The sequence below is a fragment of the Gadus chalcogrammus genome, chromosome 16, assembly GCF_026213295.1.
Source record: "Gadus chalcogrammus isolate NIFS_2021 chromosome 16, NIFS_Gcha_1.0, whole genome shotgun sequence".
NCBI classification, from domain to species: domain Eukaryota; kingdom Metazoa; phylum Chordata; class Actinopteri; order Gadiformes; family Gadidae; genus Gadus; species Gadus chalcogrammus.
In genome coordinates, this window is record NC_079427.1 from 12,930,577 (window position 1) to 12,948,491 (window position 17,915).

The following is a 17,915-nucleotide window of genomic DNA, read 5'->3' on the forward strand; positions in this document are numbered from 1 at the left end:
GTGTGTGTGTGTGTGTGTGTGTGTGTGTGTGTGTGTGTGTGTGTGTGTGTGTGTGTGTGTGTGTGTGTGTGTGTGTGTGTGTGTGTGTGTGTGTGTGTATGTGAACATATGAAAGTGTGTGTGTGTCTTAGTGTTGACTGTGTGTTTTTGTAACCTGTTTTTGTAACGTCTCTCCCTTTAGACACAGCCACCTCACCTCGGCTGTTTACCCGGAGGGGTCAGACGTTGCCGCCACGGCCAGGTGTGTGTGTGTGTGTGAGTGTGTGTGTGTTTGTGTGCGGTCACTGTACATGGAAGGGTCTCGAGAGGGGAAAACCATGAAGGATTGGGGCATTGTTTGTGACAGGGGGTTAAAGATATATCAGCCAAATCAATGTCTCACACTCTCATCAACTGCGGGCCACACCACCCCTACCCCCACCCCCACCCCGACCCAATCCTGCCACCCCAAACCTCTCCCCCCTCTTAGTATCGGTGCACCCGGCCACTGTCCATCCGTTTGTGTGTGTCCGTGTTTGTCCCCATGTGCGTGTGTGTGTGTGTGTGTGTGTGTGTGTGTGTGTGTGTGAGCGGCCTCTGCCCTCAGTCCCAGCCGTTGTCCTTTATCATGTGGGCCAGCTCAATGATGAACTTGCCCTCTTTGTACTTCTGACTGCTCTCGAAAGCGTGCTCCTGGAGAGAGAGACAGAGAGAGAGAGAGAGAGAGAGAGAGAGAGAGAGAGAGAGAGAGAGAGAGAGAGAGAGAGAGAGAGACAGACACAAATGGAGATTGAGTGATTTCAATCAGGAAAAGCAAAGTGGGATGGAGTTGAGAAAGAGAAGAAGTAATGCAATGCCGTTTTCACTCAGACCACTGAGGGACTCAAAGTTGATATCCCGTCACTGCAGAGGTACAGTCATCAGATTTCAAGTGGATTGATTCCACTTGAATCTGTCCATTTTAAAGGAAACCACCTCAAACCTCCAGCTACCTCTGACTCCCACTGGCCCATATGTAGCCACCCTAGCCCCCTGCATCGCAATCCCGCAGGTAGACTTAAAATAAACATTTTTTTTGTCGACCCTGGAGCTTGAAGGCTGTGTTTTGGTTTGGGCTATTTTGGTTTGTGCCGCCGGTGCGTTTTCATCAGATCCACATGGAAGTGCACTAGGTCATTCTGGAAGCAGGAAGACTGCAGGACCAGCAACACTGCCCACATCTCGTATAAATAGCTGCCCTCCATTTACACATATCTAGTGTCTAAGAGTGTGTGTGTGTGAGTTTGTGTGCGTGCGAGTTTGTGTGCGTGCGCGCCTATGTGCGTGTGCGCGTGTGTTTGTGACCCATTTATCCGACAGTGTTATGCTAGCCATACCTCCTATTAAGACGGTACTTAAGCCGGGCAATGACGGACACGCTCGGGACTGTTGGATGTTTGCGAATTAAGAGCACGTCAATAAGTCTCGACATGTCTATCAGCTATCAGCGGACACATGCTCCCCCCCGCCCCCGCCAACACCTCATCCATGAAGCCACGTGTCTTGCAAACTCTCTCACCTCTGTCATTATGGGATGTTGGCCCCCCCAACAGCTGCACAAGATCAGCCCTGCTGATAAATGGGCCAGTTAGCACGTGGCGGCGTTGGGGGTCAAGGTCAAATCACATCAATATTGGGAGGGGGTGGGGGGACCAGAACACCAGCATGGTGTGTCGACATACTGTACCACATAAACACCTCGTGGAAAGTAATGTGGTGTAGGCCGCTACTTGCTCGTCCTTATTACATTGTAACAGGATCTGTTGTTGCTTGGTCATGTAAACGGTAGATGTCTGTCTTAATAGGGTAGTTGTGTTGGAATGTTGTGTTTCTCTAACATGCTGTTGTTTTTGCCAAAACACACATAGGAGCATAAACCTATAATACTCATGAGTTAAGTGGGACTTTTACAGTGAGTAAAACTGGAGGTCAACAGGGCAACAGTTAATCCTCAGAAAATATGAAAAATGTAATTTCATGAAAGCTCAGTACAGTCAGTACATACGTACTTATGATACCCAAAAAGTTAACATCACAATTTAGTTAATTTTACAGAGGAAGCAGATGGTTTTACACTCTGCAAACTGAATGTTCCATACTTTAACTTTGCTTCGGCCGTTGGTAATATGAGCCCTGCATGCATCTAACTATTGCAAAACCAATCTTATTAATACGTTTCAACAAAAGAACAGAACAAAAAGAATTCGACCCATTAATAAACCTTATTGATTCACCCCACCTGGGTCAACCCATGCGACAACAACACGCCAGGAAGTGGGAACGAACTGCCAGTCAGTCCCCAACCAGAGATCCATCTCCTGCCTCGATCTATTCCACGCTTACATTTCATCGGCACTTAGCCCAGCGGAAGTGGATTAAAATAGAAGCGCTGGTGCGGATAGAGCAGAAACATGTGTTGCACTAGGAGCCTCCTGCTTCATGCCCGTCTAAACATGGTCGTTGTCTATGTGCCATGTGTGCAGTGCTGGGAGTGTGGCTGTTGGGTTGAAAACAAACGTACGTATTTCCAGCCCAGGGTAGTCTTGCAGTTCTCACAGTAGATATCTGCCACAGCATGCAGGCCCGTGAGCAGCACCCTCTCCTCGGCTGGTCCGCACCCCACGTTTACCCTGAGAGAGCGGGGGAGGATACGGTGGAGAGAGAGAGAGAGAGAGAGAGAGAGAGAGAGAGAGAGAGAGAGAGAGAGAGAGAGAGAGACATGGGGACAGAGTGGGGGGAGAGAGAGAGAGAGAGAGAGAGAGAGAGAGAGAGAGAGAGAGAGAGAAAGAGCGAAAGAGACTCATTATAATATATAATTTTCATGAGGAGATAAGAACATTTCCCACACTTTTTAGATAAAGTCTGTGCAGAGTGAGTCGCTCACTGCCACAAAAACACATGCAACAACACACACACACACACACACACACGCACACGCACACACACACACACGCATGCATACACGCACTCACGCACGCACACGCACAATATGCACACACATGCACTCAGGGGGCCTGATGATAACAAGTCATGCTGCTAGACCAAACAGCAATCATTCAAGCAGCTTCATAGCCACTGATAATGGCAATGTTGTTGGGGGATGTTTTCAGCTGAATTTCCACTGAGACTCGTTTGTGATGTTGATTTTATCATCGTTGAAATTGTGAACTGTAAAAATGTCTTGTGTTTCACTCTGTACAAAGTGGAAATCCCCCAAATACTTTGTACGTGCTCAAAGCGGAGGTTGAGTCGGCTGTGCTGATCAGTTACTTACACAGAGTTGAACAGGTATGCTCTACCCTGGCTCCCCTGGAACGACTAGAGAGAGAGAGAACAAATGATTCAGAACTAATATTTCACAATAACAACTGACAGTGTTATCCAATTAAACTATTCAAGCAACACTCACGGTGGAGGCTGCCTGTCTTCGGTATGAAAAGTTGAATGCATCTTATATTATGCTGTATATAATATAATGATAGAATCCTTAAAGGGGCAGTGTGTACGAAACAGAAATTCCCTCTCATAACTGAGCCCTTTGGCCCATTGATCAACTGCAGCCTGCCCGAGCTTGAGAGCGCTGTTCGAGCTCCGTGTGTTGAGACAATAACAACCGTAAACTAATTATAGGCGGCAACAGGGGATGTGCCACTGATGTGGATAGGATGCACGTAAAATATAAACTTTGAGAGTTCTGTAATAAAGGATTTTTTTGCCATTATCCACAATTCCTTCCTTTGTCAAAACCAACCCGGTTCAAATATAATATAAATAAGCCCCTGGGCTGTCTGGGAACTTGGGGAAGCCCTGACTATTTTATTTTTTGCTCAATTACAGCCTGGTGAGACCTTGACAATTGGTGATGATTTATGGCTGAAAAAATCCTACGCATGGTCCCTTTAAGTACTGTGTATCTTTTACATTCACAGATGTTCCTGTTGAACAGGTGTCACAATAATTATCGCATACGGTCAATGTTATGATCCATTCGTCAACCGATCCACTAATCCACTCAGAAGGTAATCCGTTCACTGACACCTCTGAGGCCTCACGTACGAAACGATGTACGATCGTATGTGTCCCATCGTCTCTCATAATACATGTGTCTCTCCTCCTACGGCTGCCTCTTGCATAACCAGGACTCTGCGACCCCGACACCCAAGCAACCTTCTAATCCTCACAATGTGTAACCATTCTCCGCCTCGCACGTGAGATGTGTTCCCACTGTTTCCAGGGGCAACCGGTTCTTAGCAAGATGAGTCACAACTCAGGGAGCGCGTTCCGGAGGCTGACGCGCCCGGAGTGAGTGTGAGTGTGTGTGTGTGTGTGTGTGTGTGTGTGTGTGTGTGTGTGTGTGTCTGTGTGTGTGTGTGTGTGTGTGCCCGGTTACCTTGGAGATGAGCTCGTCGTGGTTGGCCAGGTGAGCCCGGCAGTGGATGCAGCTGTACGTCCGGTGGCAGCTCGGCAGGTACGCCTGGAACGTCTTGGAGCGCGTCATCCGGACCATGGGTGGGGTGGGCGGGCGGTGCAAGAAGGGGCTGCCGGCCCAGGTCGGCTCGCATGGGAAGCACCGCAGGACACAGGTGAGGGCCGTGGTGGGCGGCGGGGAGGGAGGCACGAACCTGCAGGCAGGGGAGGAGGGGGGAAGGGGGAACGGGGAAGGAGGAGGCCACAGGGAGAGCATGACTGGGTGGGGGTTAGGGTGGGGCTGTGGCTGCAGACGTTGTGTGTAACGGACTGGTTCTTTCTGGTTCCAGTGGATATGGAATGCAATATGGGAACGGGCCTGGTGCTGCCAGGTCAGTCATCTATAATGGATAAGCCCCTAGTCTAGCATGGAGAGACTCGACCTCAGCCAATTAGGGAAGGGAGGCTGGATGCGAACTCTTAGGGGTATCACATTGGCTATAACCACGGCCCCCCCGGTACCTCCCACTCATCTACCAGAAGGGTTTTAGCGACAGATCCCACCGGAGCCACAAAGCGCTGATTGATCGCCACTGTTGCACACTGTTCTGTTACCGTCTAAATGGAAAATATATTTGCAAGCCAGCAGCGGGCCCATATTCCTTTCCCCCTCCCAGAATTGAAGCTCGTGAAATTCGTTCTGCTGCACAACAAACTCAGCCTCAGCAGACGTTGCAGCAGCCATAGGAAGTGAGGCGGCCAAATTGTGATCTCTGTGTTTTGAGACTACCGGACAGCGGCGGATAATCAGCTTAACCCCGGCAGCACAGCTGTAAGGGTCCTGCTGCTGCACTGACCGCATCATATCTAAATAGAGTAAGCCCTCCAAACACAAGTGCCGGGATGCCCTGGTGACTGGAGGGGGAGATTAGCTGAGGTGGCCTGGGAGCCGTCCCCAGGCTGGGGGGGGCCAGCAGGGAGGGCAGGGTGTGTTTTCACTGGCTCTAGCAGCCCAGCCCCAGGGCGCTGGAGACATACCTCGGGGCTGATACGAACCGGCCCTATCTCTTTGTTTCTAAAGGGTCCCACTTGAAGCTGTATCCTCGTTTGATGGATTGTATGTAGTCGTGGGATGCTGGTCATGGCTGGGTTTTATCTTCACGGTTGAATGCACTTATTGTAAATCGCTTGCTTGGGATTAAAGTGTCAGATAAATGTACCAGGATGTGATATGGAACTCAAATTCTCTCCATTAAGATCAAGTCAACAATATTATATATGATATACTAACCCTAACCCTAACATGTTAGTGATGGGTTGATGCTGTATGTATAGTGAGAATGCTAAGGTTGCTAAGGTTTGGTTTAGTGCTCTTAGGTTGGTGCTATCACTATTTCCTTTACGTATGAACAGCATTGGGAGTTGTAGGGTGTAGTTTAGCAGATGCCTCTATCCGAAACAACTTCAAGGTGACACAGAATAACCAAAGCATACGATCAATATTGGCACATGTAAGAAATGTAAGTGCTGCACGACCAAGTTTCCAAAAACAAACTGAGTACAGATACAATAGGAGTCAAGGTTTAGCCATTTAAACATTTTAAATAGTAGTGAATTGCTGAGGCAGTCTGTGCTAAAATGTGCTACAACAATTGAAAACACAGTTGATGATTATTATGGAGCCTTTATTATCGTAGTGTCAAGGAACCATAATGATACTTCATACTTAATAATACAAATATCAAGGTTCTATTTGCCAAAGAGTTCTAAATGTTGCAATTTTTTGGTTTGCTGTTGCAGACAACTTTATAAACACTCACTGTGGAACCTGTAAAAAAAACAAACAGGAATGTTTACTATTCTGCTGTTTGATTATTGTAGATGTCAGAAAGGGCCTGGTGAAGTATTTCAGGGCGATGCGTCTGGGGTGTAAATCAATAAAACAGACGAGTATGTCTTTGTTTACTCTTCTCTGACTTCCAACCGTGGAATGTTAGTCAGCCATGACTTTGTTCTCAGACACCCACAAACAGTCAGGCACCACGATAAACACACTCGTCATCTGTAATAATACAGATACGCCTAAGGTATACTGTATATGCCACTGGTCATAAAATAGGGACACACTGGATTGGTTGGAGCAGTTGCAAAGGAAAGGGCAGCATGTATGGTGTCATTGTGTCATAGAGAATGCGTAGAACATGATTCAACCAAACAACATTTCTAAGACGTTTGCAGAACAAAGAATTGTTACGTTCATCGGGATCAGCACGCATGCCTCACTCCTTGTAGTAAATATTTCCGTTAAACTAGAACATTCTCTTCTTCCTGGTCTAAATCATTATTGGAAATATGTATCGACATATTCAGTTTTTAAAAACCTTAATAGACGTTCACTTGTTCAGAAGTCAAATATACAACGACGCCCTGCCTGGCAACCCCGTTCATGAGAACAGTTGCCCGGACTACACCAACCCGCAATCTTTGTGGTTTTTAGGAATAATGGGTATTTGGAGAGCAAATTTAACTACCCAGTCACTTTGGAAAACTTTGCTAGACACAAAAAGGAAATGTTCGGTCCACTGACGGTCCATCTATTAGCCTCCTTTAAGCACCACTTTCTTTCTTTTTAAGTTTAAACCTTGCATGCATGCATGCATTTTTTCTAAGAATCATTCAATTAGTGTCTCCTTATGTATGCCCTATATGACCTATGCCCCGATCCATCTGTCTTTCTGTCTTGTTTGACATATGTCCGTACCCCTGCTGTATGTCTGTTTGTATGCCTTTTGTATCCCTCAGTATTCCTTCATTAAGCGTAGTCTGGCCCCGATTCCTCCTGTCCCTTCATCTCTCTGTCCATCTCTTTGTCTGTATGTCTGTCCATCTGTAAGCCTGTCCATCTCTCTGTGTATCCGTCCACCCCTTTGTATGTCCTTCTGTACACACACAGTCATCCAGTCTGTGCAACAGCAAAAAGACACTACGTGCACAAGCCCTCATCAGCCCAGGGGCCCGTCTATTCCAACAGCAACCTTTGTTACATAACACACATTGATGCTGCCGCCACTGCTGCTCCTGCAGCGGAGCAGAGGAGAGGAGGAGAGGAGGGCCAGCCCACAGACAGCAAGAGCTGGAGAAAGAGGTGGGAGAGATCCAGTGACGGAAGGAAGGTAGAAAGATTGGAGGAAGAAAGAATGAAAGCAAGAGTGGAAGACAAAAAGGGACGAAAAGACAGACGGAAAGGAAAACCAGAAGAGGCAGACAGAAAGATAAACAAGTAGGAGAAGCAGACGGAAACATAAACAAGAAGGGGAGGCAGATGGAAAGATAAACAAGGAGAAGCAGACAGAAAGATAAAGAAGAAGGAGAGGCCGAGAGGACACTGGAGGTATGGAGGCCAGGCCGAGTGAGGAGTCACACGGCAGCAGTAGAAGTGATAAGGAGAGGGGGTAATAAAGAGGAGGAGCGAGTGATGGACTGTATGGCCCATCTGTCCTTGTGTCGGCTGGTCCCTGTCCTTAACGACCCCCTTCCCTCCCTCCCTCCTCCCTCCCTCCCTTCCTTCCCTCCCCCTCTCTCATCCTTCCCCTCGTGACGGCTCCGATCAGGCTCATTAGCATACACCACCATGACCTCATCCGCAACAGCCCGGGATGAGACAGTGGACCAGTACATGAGATTGATTCCATGGGCGGTGGTGATGTCACGCAGTGTTTACTTCTTTTTTTACATTCTCTGACGTAACTCTGGCAGCGATCCCTGTTTCGTATTTCACTGGGATCGATGATCAGGATCGTATTTGTGAGCGGCCATAAGTCACGTTGTAGGAGCCGATGCAAACAAAAGAAGGCACTTACAGCCTTCTTTGGGGTTGCTTGGCTTCTTCAGTGGAGGTCCCCACACAGTTACAGAAAATATGTGGATACAGAACATGATGAACCAAACAGTATGTCATCATGTTTGTGTATGATCTATGATGGATCTTTGATTAGCTCTTTTGGTACACCCAACTCTGACCGCAGAACAATCTATCAATATTACCAGTATACAAGAAGAACCTATTACTACTGCAACTCCTAACCTCAACGACTGATTATATATTTCAAGAGCTATATTACACCATTATTAACTTAAAATAGTAAACTAGGCTAAAAACTCAAAGTTATATTTGCTTCATACGAACTGCACGTGCACAGATTGCACGTGTCGAATTGGCATCAAGGAAAAGCCCATACGAAGACCAGAGCTCTGCATCTTGCTTCATGTAGTATGGGCCATAATGTTAGCAGTAGTGTTGTGGTATTCATGTTAGCAGAAGTAGCAGAATCACTGTCTGTGCAATCATCTGCCACAGAAGAACCTAATGGACTGTTTGGTTAAATTTACTTGAATGTTATGATAGTCATCACCACCATTAGTACTTTGTAGTGCATCCACCATTACATGTTTCACAGTAGGGTCTATTCACTGTTGAGCTCTCAGACTGTACCCATTCTAGTTGACATGTTGGTTGGTCCATATACACCTATAGACACACACAAGTAACTACTGATACAAGTGTATCACTATATGGTTAGGTTGAGGACCTTGGCTGCTGTTCTGTCTTGTATAGACGATCGCTATCATGATATGTAGTCTGCTCTTGCCTGCCTGGTCTTGCTTTGGCTGTTTGGAACTGACTTGGTTTGTCCCGGTATAGCAGTCTGTATAGTCCAAGTGCTCTTTGAGAGGTTTGACTCCAAAGAAAGAGGACCATATTTGTGCAAAGAAGTCTTTCAAACGTAATATCTATGCAAACAGCAAACAGAAATAATAAAGCAAACAATAAAACTAAAAATAACAATACATTATCAACAGAGCGAGCTGCATCAGGTTGAGGTGATTTGAGATGATTGACAACATGAATAAAAACGGTGACTTTCACAACTTCAGCCACCACAGACAGCAGGCTGGGCACGCTGATGCCCGCTTTGCCATGTTGACCGTGACCTAAACAAACGTGCAGGCTCACACGTCTGACTTCAAAAACAGGACTACATCCACAATTAGGCCTACTACATTCAAAACAAATGTTCAGGTCGATCACCTGTGAGCTATGAGCGGAGTGATCACGGCACAGTCATCTGCCAGTCTGCATAGATGATTCTATTTTTTATTTTTGCTGACGTGCGAGTACCGCGCCAGTCACTGCGCCCACGGAGAGCTGATGGCGCATACAGGGCAGCCCGCCATGCATCACAAGTCTACCGATGTATACAATTGCATTTCACAGAGGTAAGAAGTTGTATCGCAACGAACTGTTCAACCACCATGTGTATTATTTAAAAACAAAGGATGACAACAATCGCATCACTAGCAATGCATGTCAAAACATACAAAGGTTTGTTTTTTACCTTTGAAATGAAGAAAAAAATGTTCACCACTAAAAAAAGTAGCACCTTCTCGTTTTCCTCGTTGAACTGCCAATTCTAAGCGCCCATTCGCATTCCTTTCGGCAAATGTCTTCTCCAGCTCTGGCAAGTCGTGCAGACGCAATGTTTTGACGCGCCAGTACGCAGCTGTACCCAAAAGAGTTTTTAAGAAGGTAGTTGCTTGATCCAAGGGTCCGAACGTATGGTTGGCGATACGTCTCTGCGTTACCAACCAATCACTGTTCCTACCGTACAGTTGGGCGTACCTCTCTCCGTTACTAGCCATTGACACCCATAGACACCAACCATGGAACGGAGTAAGGGACCCGCCTACTGTACGTTCGGACCCTTGGATCTAGCAACTACCTCTAAGAACGAGCGCAGGAATCAAACAGTATCATGGCTTGATAAATTATTGACTGGCGTTACAGCCAACCAACAAAGCGAGCGGGCATAGCAACACAGAGCTTATTGGTCGTGAGTTAACATGGGTATCCAATAAACCCACTGCTGCCTCAGAATAAACAAAAGTACGTGTTTTTGATTTATAAAAACAGGAAATTAACTAAAAGCGAACCACGTTATGCATTTGGTGATTATATTTTTCCATTGATTTAGGATTTAAATGTTTTTTTTTAAATAAAGAAATGTTGTGCGAGAACGATGTAATGTTTCTTTTGGATCACACTCTTACTTAATTGGCTCTTCAACAGAAGTCCCCATGTCCATGCTTTTTGCAAACACAATTCTACATTTACATCAGTAATTATATAATAAAAAAAGTTATTGTAGTTCAATATATTTTGGTGCAAAACAAGTAAATATTTCTGTTCGAATCTTTTCAGAGATCCATGTTCGTTTTCTTAACAGCTAATCAACCATAATTCCAAACTTTCTAGGAACAAAAGCAGGGACAAATGCAAGCCCATATTCACAATAATCCTAGTAGGCCTACTCCAATGAAAGGTGTTCAATTGATTACAGTTCTAAAAAAAAATTGCGAAAAAATTATTCAATTTTCATCTCGAATTTACATCCAGTTGGCAAACATTTTGAATTCAGCAAAACAGTTCTGGTGAAACATCTGGGAAAAAAACAACATAATGTCCCACATGTAGAGAAAGAAGGCGGTTCTGATGTTGGGCGCTGCATGAAAACAGTGTCCCCATCTTCGCTCAAAACATGTTTGTAGCGCCATCTGCTGTCCAATTTATGACTGAATTGAATATTATACTGCAATGATAATATATAGCTCATGCTCACACAACTCAAATCAATGTTTTTATTATCCCAATTACAGTGGAAACAAATATAATTTGACCACCACCACGTTTTGACACACATAATCCCTCAATTCATCCTTAATGTAATGAAATTAAATACTTATGATCTGCGAATTAAAGCATACATATAGCCAATACAATGACATTTAAGGAATCTTAATCTGAACTTTTAACAAGGTTAAACTGATTTTGATAAAAAATAAAATAAACAAATACACAGTGACATAAATTGTACTTCTAAATAATCCAAAATTCAAAGATTTACGCTCAATTCTGTCCACACGTATACAATTTCCAAAAGAAAACAGAATTTCACACAATAATTGAAAAATCCTTGAAAACATTACATTAACCAATAAAATGCCATTTCCATTATTACAAGTCACAAATTCAGTGAAGTACCACTAAATGTCATACACTACACACACATCAGTTCAATTCATTAGACATCACCATTGCACAGCCAAAACTATTCACGTCACACCACGAAAATGCATTAACGACAACTTTTGGGCGTCGTAATCTCAGTGGCCTTTGCACAGTAACTCAAGTAATATCCAGAGTCATTGGTGGCTTATTGTCGATTATTGTCAGTGATCTTATTGTTTGTCATGAAACATGGTATCAATTTTCTTGGCTTATATAGCTCAAAAGAATTCTTGAAACAAGTCCCATATAAGTTCACATATTGTTTTGTACCTTGCATATCAACTGTATGGATGTGAACCTCATAATAACAGTACCTGTAAGTATCTAAAGTGTCTTTACAACCAAAAGCATGCCAGTGTAATACCAGAAGAAAGGAGAATAATGCCTATGTGCTTATATATCCATTTCAAACAACCCTGCAATGAAAAAAATTACCTAAATATTGCTGTTTTTCAGCATGTAGATATAGATATGGTGTGTGTGTGTGTGTGTGTGTGTGTGTGTGTGTGTGTGTGTGTGTGTGTGTGTGTGTGTGTGTGTGTGTTTGCTAGTGCGTGTGTTCTCTGTAAGGCCCACATTGTAAACACCCCATTCACCCCCTTCTAAGCACGCATTCATCTCATTCACCCAATCATGGAGGAGGAGGCAGAGACAGTCCCACTTTTCCCGTACTGTTGAGTTCAATGTTTTTCCCAGTGCAAAAATATATATATTTCTTTTTTTGTTTGGTTTATCACACTGCAAGGGTATTAAGAGAATGGGTGGCGAGGCCCCCGTTGCAGGTTGTTTGTAACTGTGACGGACAGCCTGGCAGGAACTGCCTCAGTCCACTGGCCACGTGCTGTGGTCCCGGCAGGTCAGGCAGATTGTAGGCTAAGCCGGAGGGAGGGGGTGGGGGGCAGAGTGTCGGTAAGCTAGCAGGTCACTAGGGCTTAGTGATGCCATTCCTCTCGATGAAGTCTTTAAGCTTGGTGGGAAAATCTGTCATAACGCCCGTGGCTCCCAAATCAAACGCCCTCTGGAAGTCCTCGTCGTCGTTCAGCACCCAGATGTACACCTGCGAGCAGATCGGACAAAATAACTCACACTGAGCCGTTAGAAACAGCAGGGAACATGATGCCCCGTAATGCAGCCTGTTAGCCATTTATAGTGGGGCTGTCTTCGCTCGTTGCTGGAGCAAAGGACTTGAGGGAGGTGCTGAAGTGCAAAGACTCTTGTAGATTTAACCTCCAAACTTCAGAGTAAGTAAGAAAGCCAATGCTTTGACTACTTTGAAGAATGCCAACGATTCCATCTTATTAATCTTACACAATATATAACATATAGCTAAAGGGGCTGAACTTCAAACTAGGGGATGGGGAATACTGATGGGGAACACACTATTGTGTCTTAAAACTGTTGTTTCATCAGAGCTTTGCTGAAACCACCCAATATTGCGTTGGGTGTGGAATAGTCCTGTTCAGAATGGAACGGATAAAGGCGTAATGAAACATGACCATTTGCAATGCCGTCGATTTCTTGCTTTTCCCGTTTTTCTTTTTGTTCATCTTATGAGAGCGCCACCAACAACACGTCCTGACAGAGACTCAACACAATGAGGTACAGGTGCAGGGCCATGTGTCTGGTCCTGTCTTTGGTCGCACATTTGCACATAAGCTCCAACTTTGAATCACCAGTAGATCCTTCTCTATAGCTCTATATGTACACACATACATTAAACGTGATAATTACAGAGGTAACCGATCATAAGAAGATTCAATATTGGCATTTTATTGTTAATCTTGCCTGTATTCCTCTGGCAGTTAGATGGTCAAACAGAGCTTTCCTCATCAGCAGGCTGCAAGACAAGCAAAGAGACATCCACAGTTGCAGGTAAAGTCGCAAGAAGAGGGGTGAGATGGTAGAGGGAAGGAACAAGGCAGAGGCTTAGTCTGAGCAATGAAACATTCCAAAAGTGCATATGAGTAGTATGTGTGTGACTTGTGTGTGTGTGTAATATGTGACGTGTGTGATATGTAACATGTAACGTGTGTGTGTGTGTGTGTGTGTGTGTGTGTGTGTGTGTGTGTGTGTGTGTGTGTGTGTGTGTGTGTGTGTGTGTGTGTGTGTGTGTGTGTGTGTGTGTGTGTGTGTGTGTGTGTGTGGAACACTTACGTATCTGCGAGCCATGTGAAGAATCGCTGGGTCCTGGTTATTTTGCTAGGATCCTTTATTCTGTTAGACAGGGATGTAAAGTGTCATGGAAAGATGACAGCGTACAAGATAGACACGATTTGAAATTCCAAATGCTTAATTTTATGCAAGAGCGTAGACTGTTGCAAACAATGACTGCTGACTAGCTAACCTTTCCTAAGTGACTAACTGTGGGCAACAGTTATGATATGTATCTTTTTTAATCTGGCCCAGTATAGATTAAAGCTAAATTCCTAATGTATTCTGGTGTAGATATTATTTTTACGACATATGTCAACCGACATGTATGGATATCATTGTTGGGGCCCCCAAAATACACTCCATCGGAGTCTTATTCCAGCTAATCCTGTCATCCCGTTCAGGGGCCAAAGATGTGTGTTTAAGGGCTGCTATGGAGTGGGGCTCTTACACAGTCCCTGATCCTTAACCCACTGCAGTCAAATGGCAGCACTTGGAGACTAATGCCCTACTCGTCCATCGGCGATACAATGGAAACCCAAATCGCAGTGGAAAGAGATTAACTGGCCACACAGCATATTTTTTATATTTTGTTTTAAATGTCCTAACAAGCAAGGTCACAAAATATTACTATGGACTTCAAAAAGACACTTTAGCATTATTAAGTCCTACTTTTACAGTCTCAAAATAAGTAAAAGGTTATCTTTCTATAGTGTGTGTGTGCGTGCATGCGTGCATGCGCCCTTACTTTGTGATAATTGAGGGCATGGGGATCTCCAGGAACTGCTCCTTGAGGGGGACGAAGGGCAGGAGTCCGGTGTAGAAGAGCCCCAGCAGCTGCAGAACACGGGCCAGGCTGAACAACACTGGGATGCGAGGGTTCTGAAACACACACACACACACACACACACACACACACACACACACACACACACACACACACACACACACACACACACACACACACACACACACACACACACACACACACACACACACACACACACTATAGAAATATAAAATATATAGAACATAATTGCAAAGAACAATGTACCAAAACACCATTTTATTTATACATTAAAATCATTCACTCTACATTATTATTATTATTATGATCAAAGGTAGTATATATATATATATATATATCGCAGTTTTTGCTGACTCGCCTCCTTGTAGCACTTCTTGGCAATTTTGTTACTGGAGTTTCCCCACACGGTGAGATGCTCTCTGTCGTACTGCATGACCATCTCAGAGACCTGGGGCGATAATGACACCTACTTCACACACTTTGCCCCCTCAATCTCTTCAAACATACCGTTTGTCATCGTGATTCGGACAAATGGATAAGCAATTAAAAACTACTATGTTATTTTATGACAAAACCATAAACAAAAATAAATCAATAAAGTGTGTCATTAGCAAGAAAGCTTTAAGACGCCCTCGCAGGAAGAGACAGCTACCTTCTTGATGAGCATGTCGTTGTTGACCTTGATGTCCACGTTGACCGGGGTGCTGGGGAAGGCCTCGAACACGTCCCTGAGCAGAGGCATGCACTTGTCCTCCCCTGCCTCACAGTAACACTCTGCAAGCAGCCAAACAACACACACCAGAACTGCAATCAGATCCACTGCAGCGACCACTTGCTAACCATGTGACAATCTAGCCTTGTCAACAGCGTCTCAGCATCTGAGTCAAGTAAATCCTATGTGCTTTGGCAAGCAGTGTCGAGATATATATAGAGATATAGATAGATAGATAGATATAGTGTATATATTCAGATTTGGAGGAAAATCTTTTTCCATTGTTTGGTTTAGATTACGTTTCTATTGATATAAACCAGCTTTGTCATAGGAAATGCTTACCTCTCTGGAAAGTGACTTCAAGTTTGCGAAGGTAACTGGGGAGATCCTGCCAATAGAACACATACCACAGGCGGAAACATCAACACAGAGCTTTCTTCAAAACAAATGTACAATGTTGGCAAAAACTAACATACTGACCTTTCATTATATAGCTTATAGAGGTTTAAGGAACTTAGATCATTTCGAAACTGGTGACATGAGGCTTGTGATACTTTGCAACTTGTGATAAGAATCTTGTGATATTTTAACCTAGTGATATGAAGCTTGTGGTATTAAGTTTAATGTTTCCCCTTTTTAAAACATTGAGGCTACTCGATGTGGGTTTGATCTGGTGACAAAGTGCTGGGGATGATAACTTCTTGTTCCACCTTGAACTTTAAAATGAGCTTCCCCAGCTTCTATGCCTGTTTTGACACTTTTCCAGTTCAACTTGCATGACTTTGCAGAATAAACTGATGTTTCCCCCCCCTGTATCCTATCAAAGTGCTGGATCAATTTACATCCTGGCGTAAACGATTTCATTTTGCAAACAAATATATCTACAAAACAAAACCCCATTTCAAATAATGACTTGTTGAGAAAGAACAAAGAGGAATGTTTGAAACTAGAATTTGTATCTTTTGGAATGTCTCCTGCCAACGAGGATGATAAAAGGGGCGTGGCCACTCACAGCGTACGCAACTTCTGAGATGTAGGCTTCCATGCCCGTGGACCTGATCAGGTTACCATCGTGCGACACCACCACCTCTTCATCTTTGGTCAGGTGACAGTCCAACTCCAGCATGTCTGTACCTACATCCACAGCACTACACACACACACACACACACACACACACACACACACACACACACACACACACACACACACACACACACACACACACACACACACACACACACACACACACACACACACACACACACACACACACACACACACACGAGATCTGGGAAACTGTCAGCACAAATGGCAGTTGGACATCGAATTGAATCATTGAAACACACTGTACACATTGAAACACACTATATAACTCCAGAAGCTGAGGAGCACAATTTCAGTAAGAATAAAAAATACATCCCCATTCTCATGGAAAATATGTTGTTGACTTTGCTTTTCAGGTTGTGTTAACTAGCCACCCTATCTTGTAACTGAAGTAGTCTAGCTCCACTTTTGTTCACCTTTGACCTGGAGTGAACCGGTCACAAGAAAGCATTAACCCCCTCATGCATTTATCTGTTGGCCAAATCTCTGGCCTTGACAAAAAATCTCCCACCTTTGATGTAAGACAATTGCATCACTCATTTCCCTAAGGACAACAGCCTTCTGGGGAGGGGGTGAAACTGTGTAAAAAGCGTGAATATGTCCTAGACACAATATCTCCTTGAGAAATGTCCACAACACCATTAACAAACACTTGCACAGAAAGATGCACATTAACTGGTTTACTTGATGCATGACAAGCTTATCCTGGTTTTGGCTGGCATTGCTACAACATTAGAACACAAACGACTCACTGCTTAAAAGCTGCCATAGTGTTTTCCAGATTTTCAGCTGCCCCTGTAACAAAATGGGGTTATTCAATGATAAATTCCTCTGATTGATACACGGTTACAAAACTGAATAATGGAAAGAAAATATATATGGATTTGCAACCCAAAATAGGAAAATAGTCTGTAATAAAATGACAAATGCATAAACAACATAGAATCACCTCCACGATGCGAGATGTGTCTGCTGACGAAAGTCTCCCTCTTCCTCCGATGTAGAAGTGTGGGACACTTCATCAATAGAGCAGACGTGAGGACGTAGCCCGTTACCGTAGACCAAACATATACCGCAGCACACATCTTTAGACCATGAACTGAAACCAGAATAGATTACACACCCATTTAAATAGAATAGCATAACGTTTTGTTAATAAAGAAAATCCCCGATATTATCCTGATCTGACATACAAACAAACATTACAGCTGTAAATGATGAATACACGACACATACGACCTAAGTAGTTCAACCATGTAATTTGTATCAATAAAACAAACAAGTAATAATTCAAGAAATAGTCTAAATACTTGTGTATTAAGTGAGCCGATGAGAAGCAGGTTTTTACTTTTACTACGTCTCTGGGCAGTAGCTAAAGGTAGCTTCTACTAAATACTGTGCTGTAATGTTGCTAATTTAGAAAAACTTCAAACTATTGATGGATCATGATATTGTAAAAAATAAAGCTGCGTATTTACCTAATCTAGTTCCAATGAGATTGTACCGCTGTTTCGTGAAACAATCCGCTGGGCTGACACGATATACACAGCCGAAGGTTGCTGCTGTCACAAAACAAATAGTGTTTACA

The 17,915-nt window shown here is 44.0% G+C and overlaps 2 protein-coding genes across 2 annotated transcripts; both read right to left on the reverse strand.

The window, feature by feature from the left end:
• Positions 1-463: 463 nt before the first annotated feature.
• Positions 464-10,193, reverse strand: LOC130406003 (protein yippee-like 2). Its single transcript, XM_056611368.1, has 5 exons — positions 9,822-10,193; positions 4,409-4,640; positions 3,293-3,336; positions 2,540-2,648; positions 464-672 (listed from the first exon to the last, which is right to left on the reverse strand). Exons 2-5 carry the CDS (start codon positions 4,523-4,525, stop codon positions 583-585), a joined length of 360 nt encoding a protein of 119 aa, XP_056467343.1. The 5' UTR covers positions 4,526-4,640; positions 9,822-10,193; the 3' UTR covers positions 464-582.
• Positions 10,194-10,803: 610 nt separating this feature from the next.
• Positions 10,804-17,908, reverse strand: gdpd1 (glycerophosphodiester phosphodiesterase domain containing 1). Its single transcript, XM_056611369.1, has 11 exons — positions 17,806-17,908; positions 17,277-17,426; positions 17,080-17,122; positions 16,235-16,370; positions 15,565-15,610; positions 15,163-15,284; positions 14,869-14,958; positions 14,451-14,584; positions 13,706-13,765; positions 13,337-13,388; positions 10,804-12,608 (listed from the first exon to the last, which is right to left on the reverse strand). The coding sequence occupies exons 2-11, from the start codon at positions 17,410-17,412 to the stop codon at positions 12,477-12,479; spliced, it is 951 nt and encodes a 316-aa protein (XP_056467344.1). The 5' UTR covers positions 17,413-17,426; positions 17,806-17,908; the 3' UTR covers positions 10,804-12,476.
• Positions 17,909-17,915: the final 7 nt, after the last annotated feature.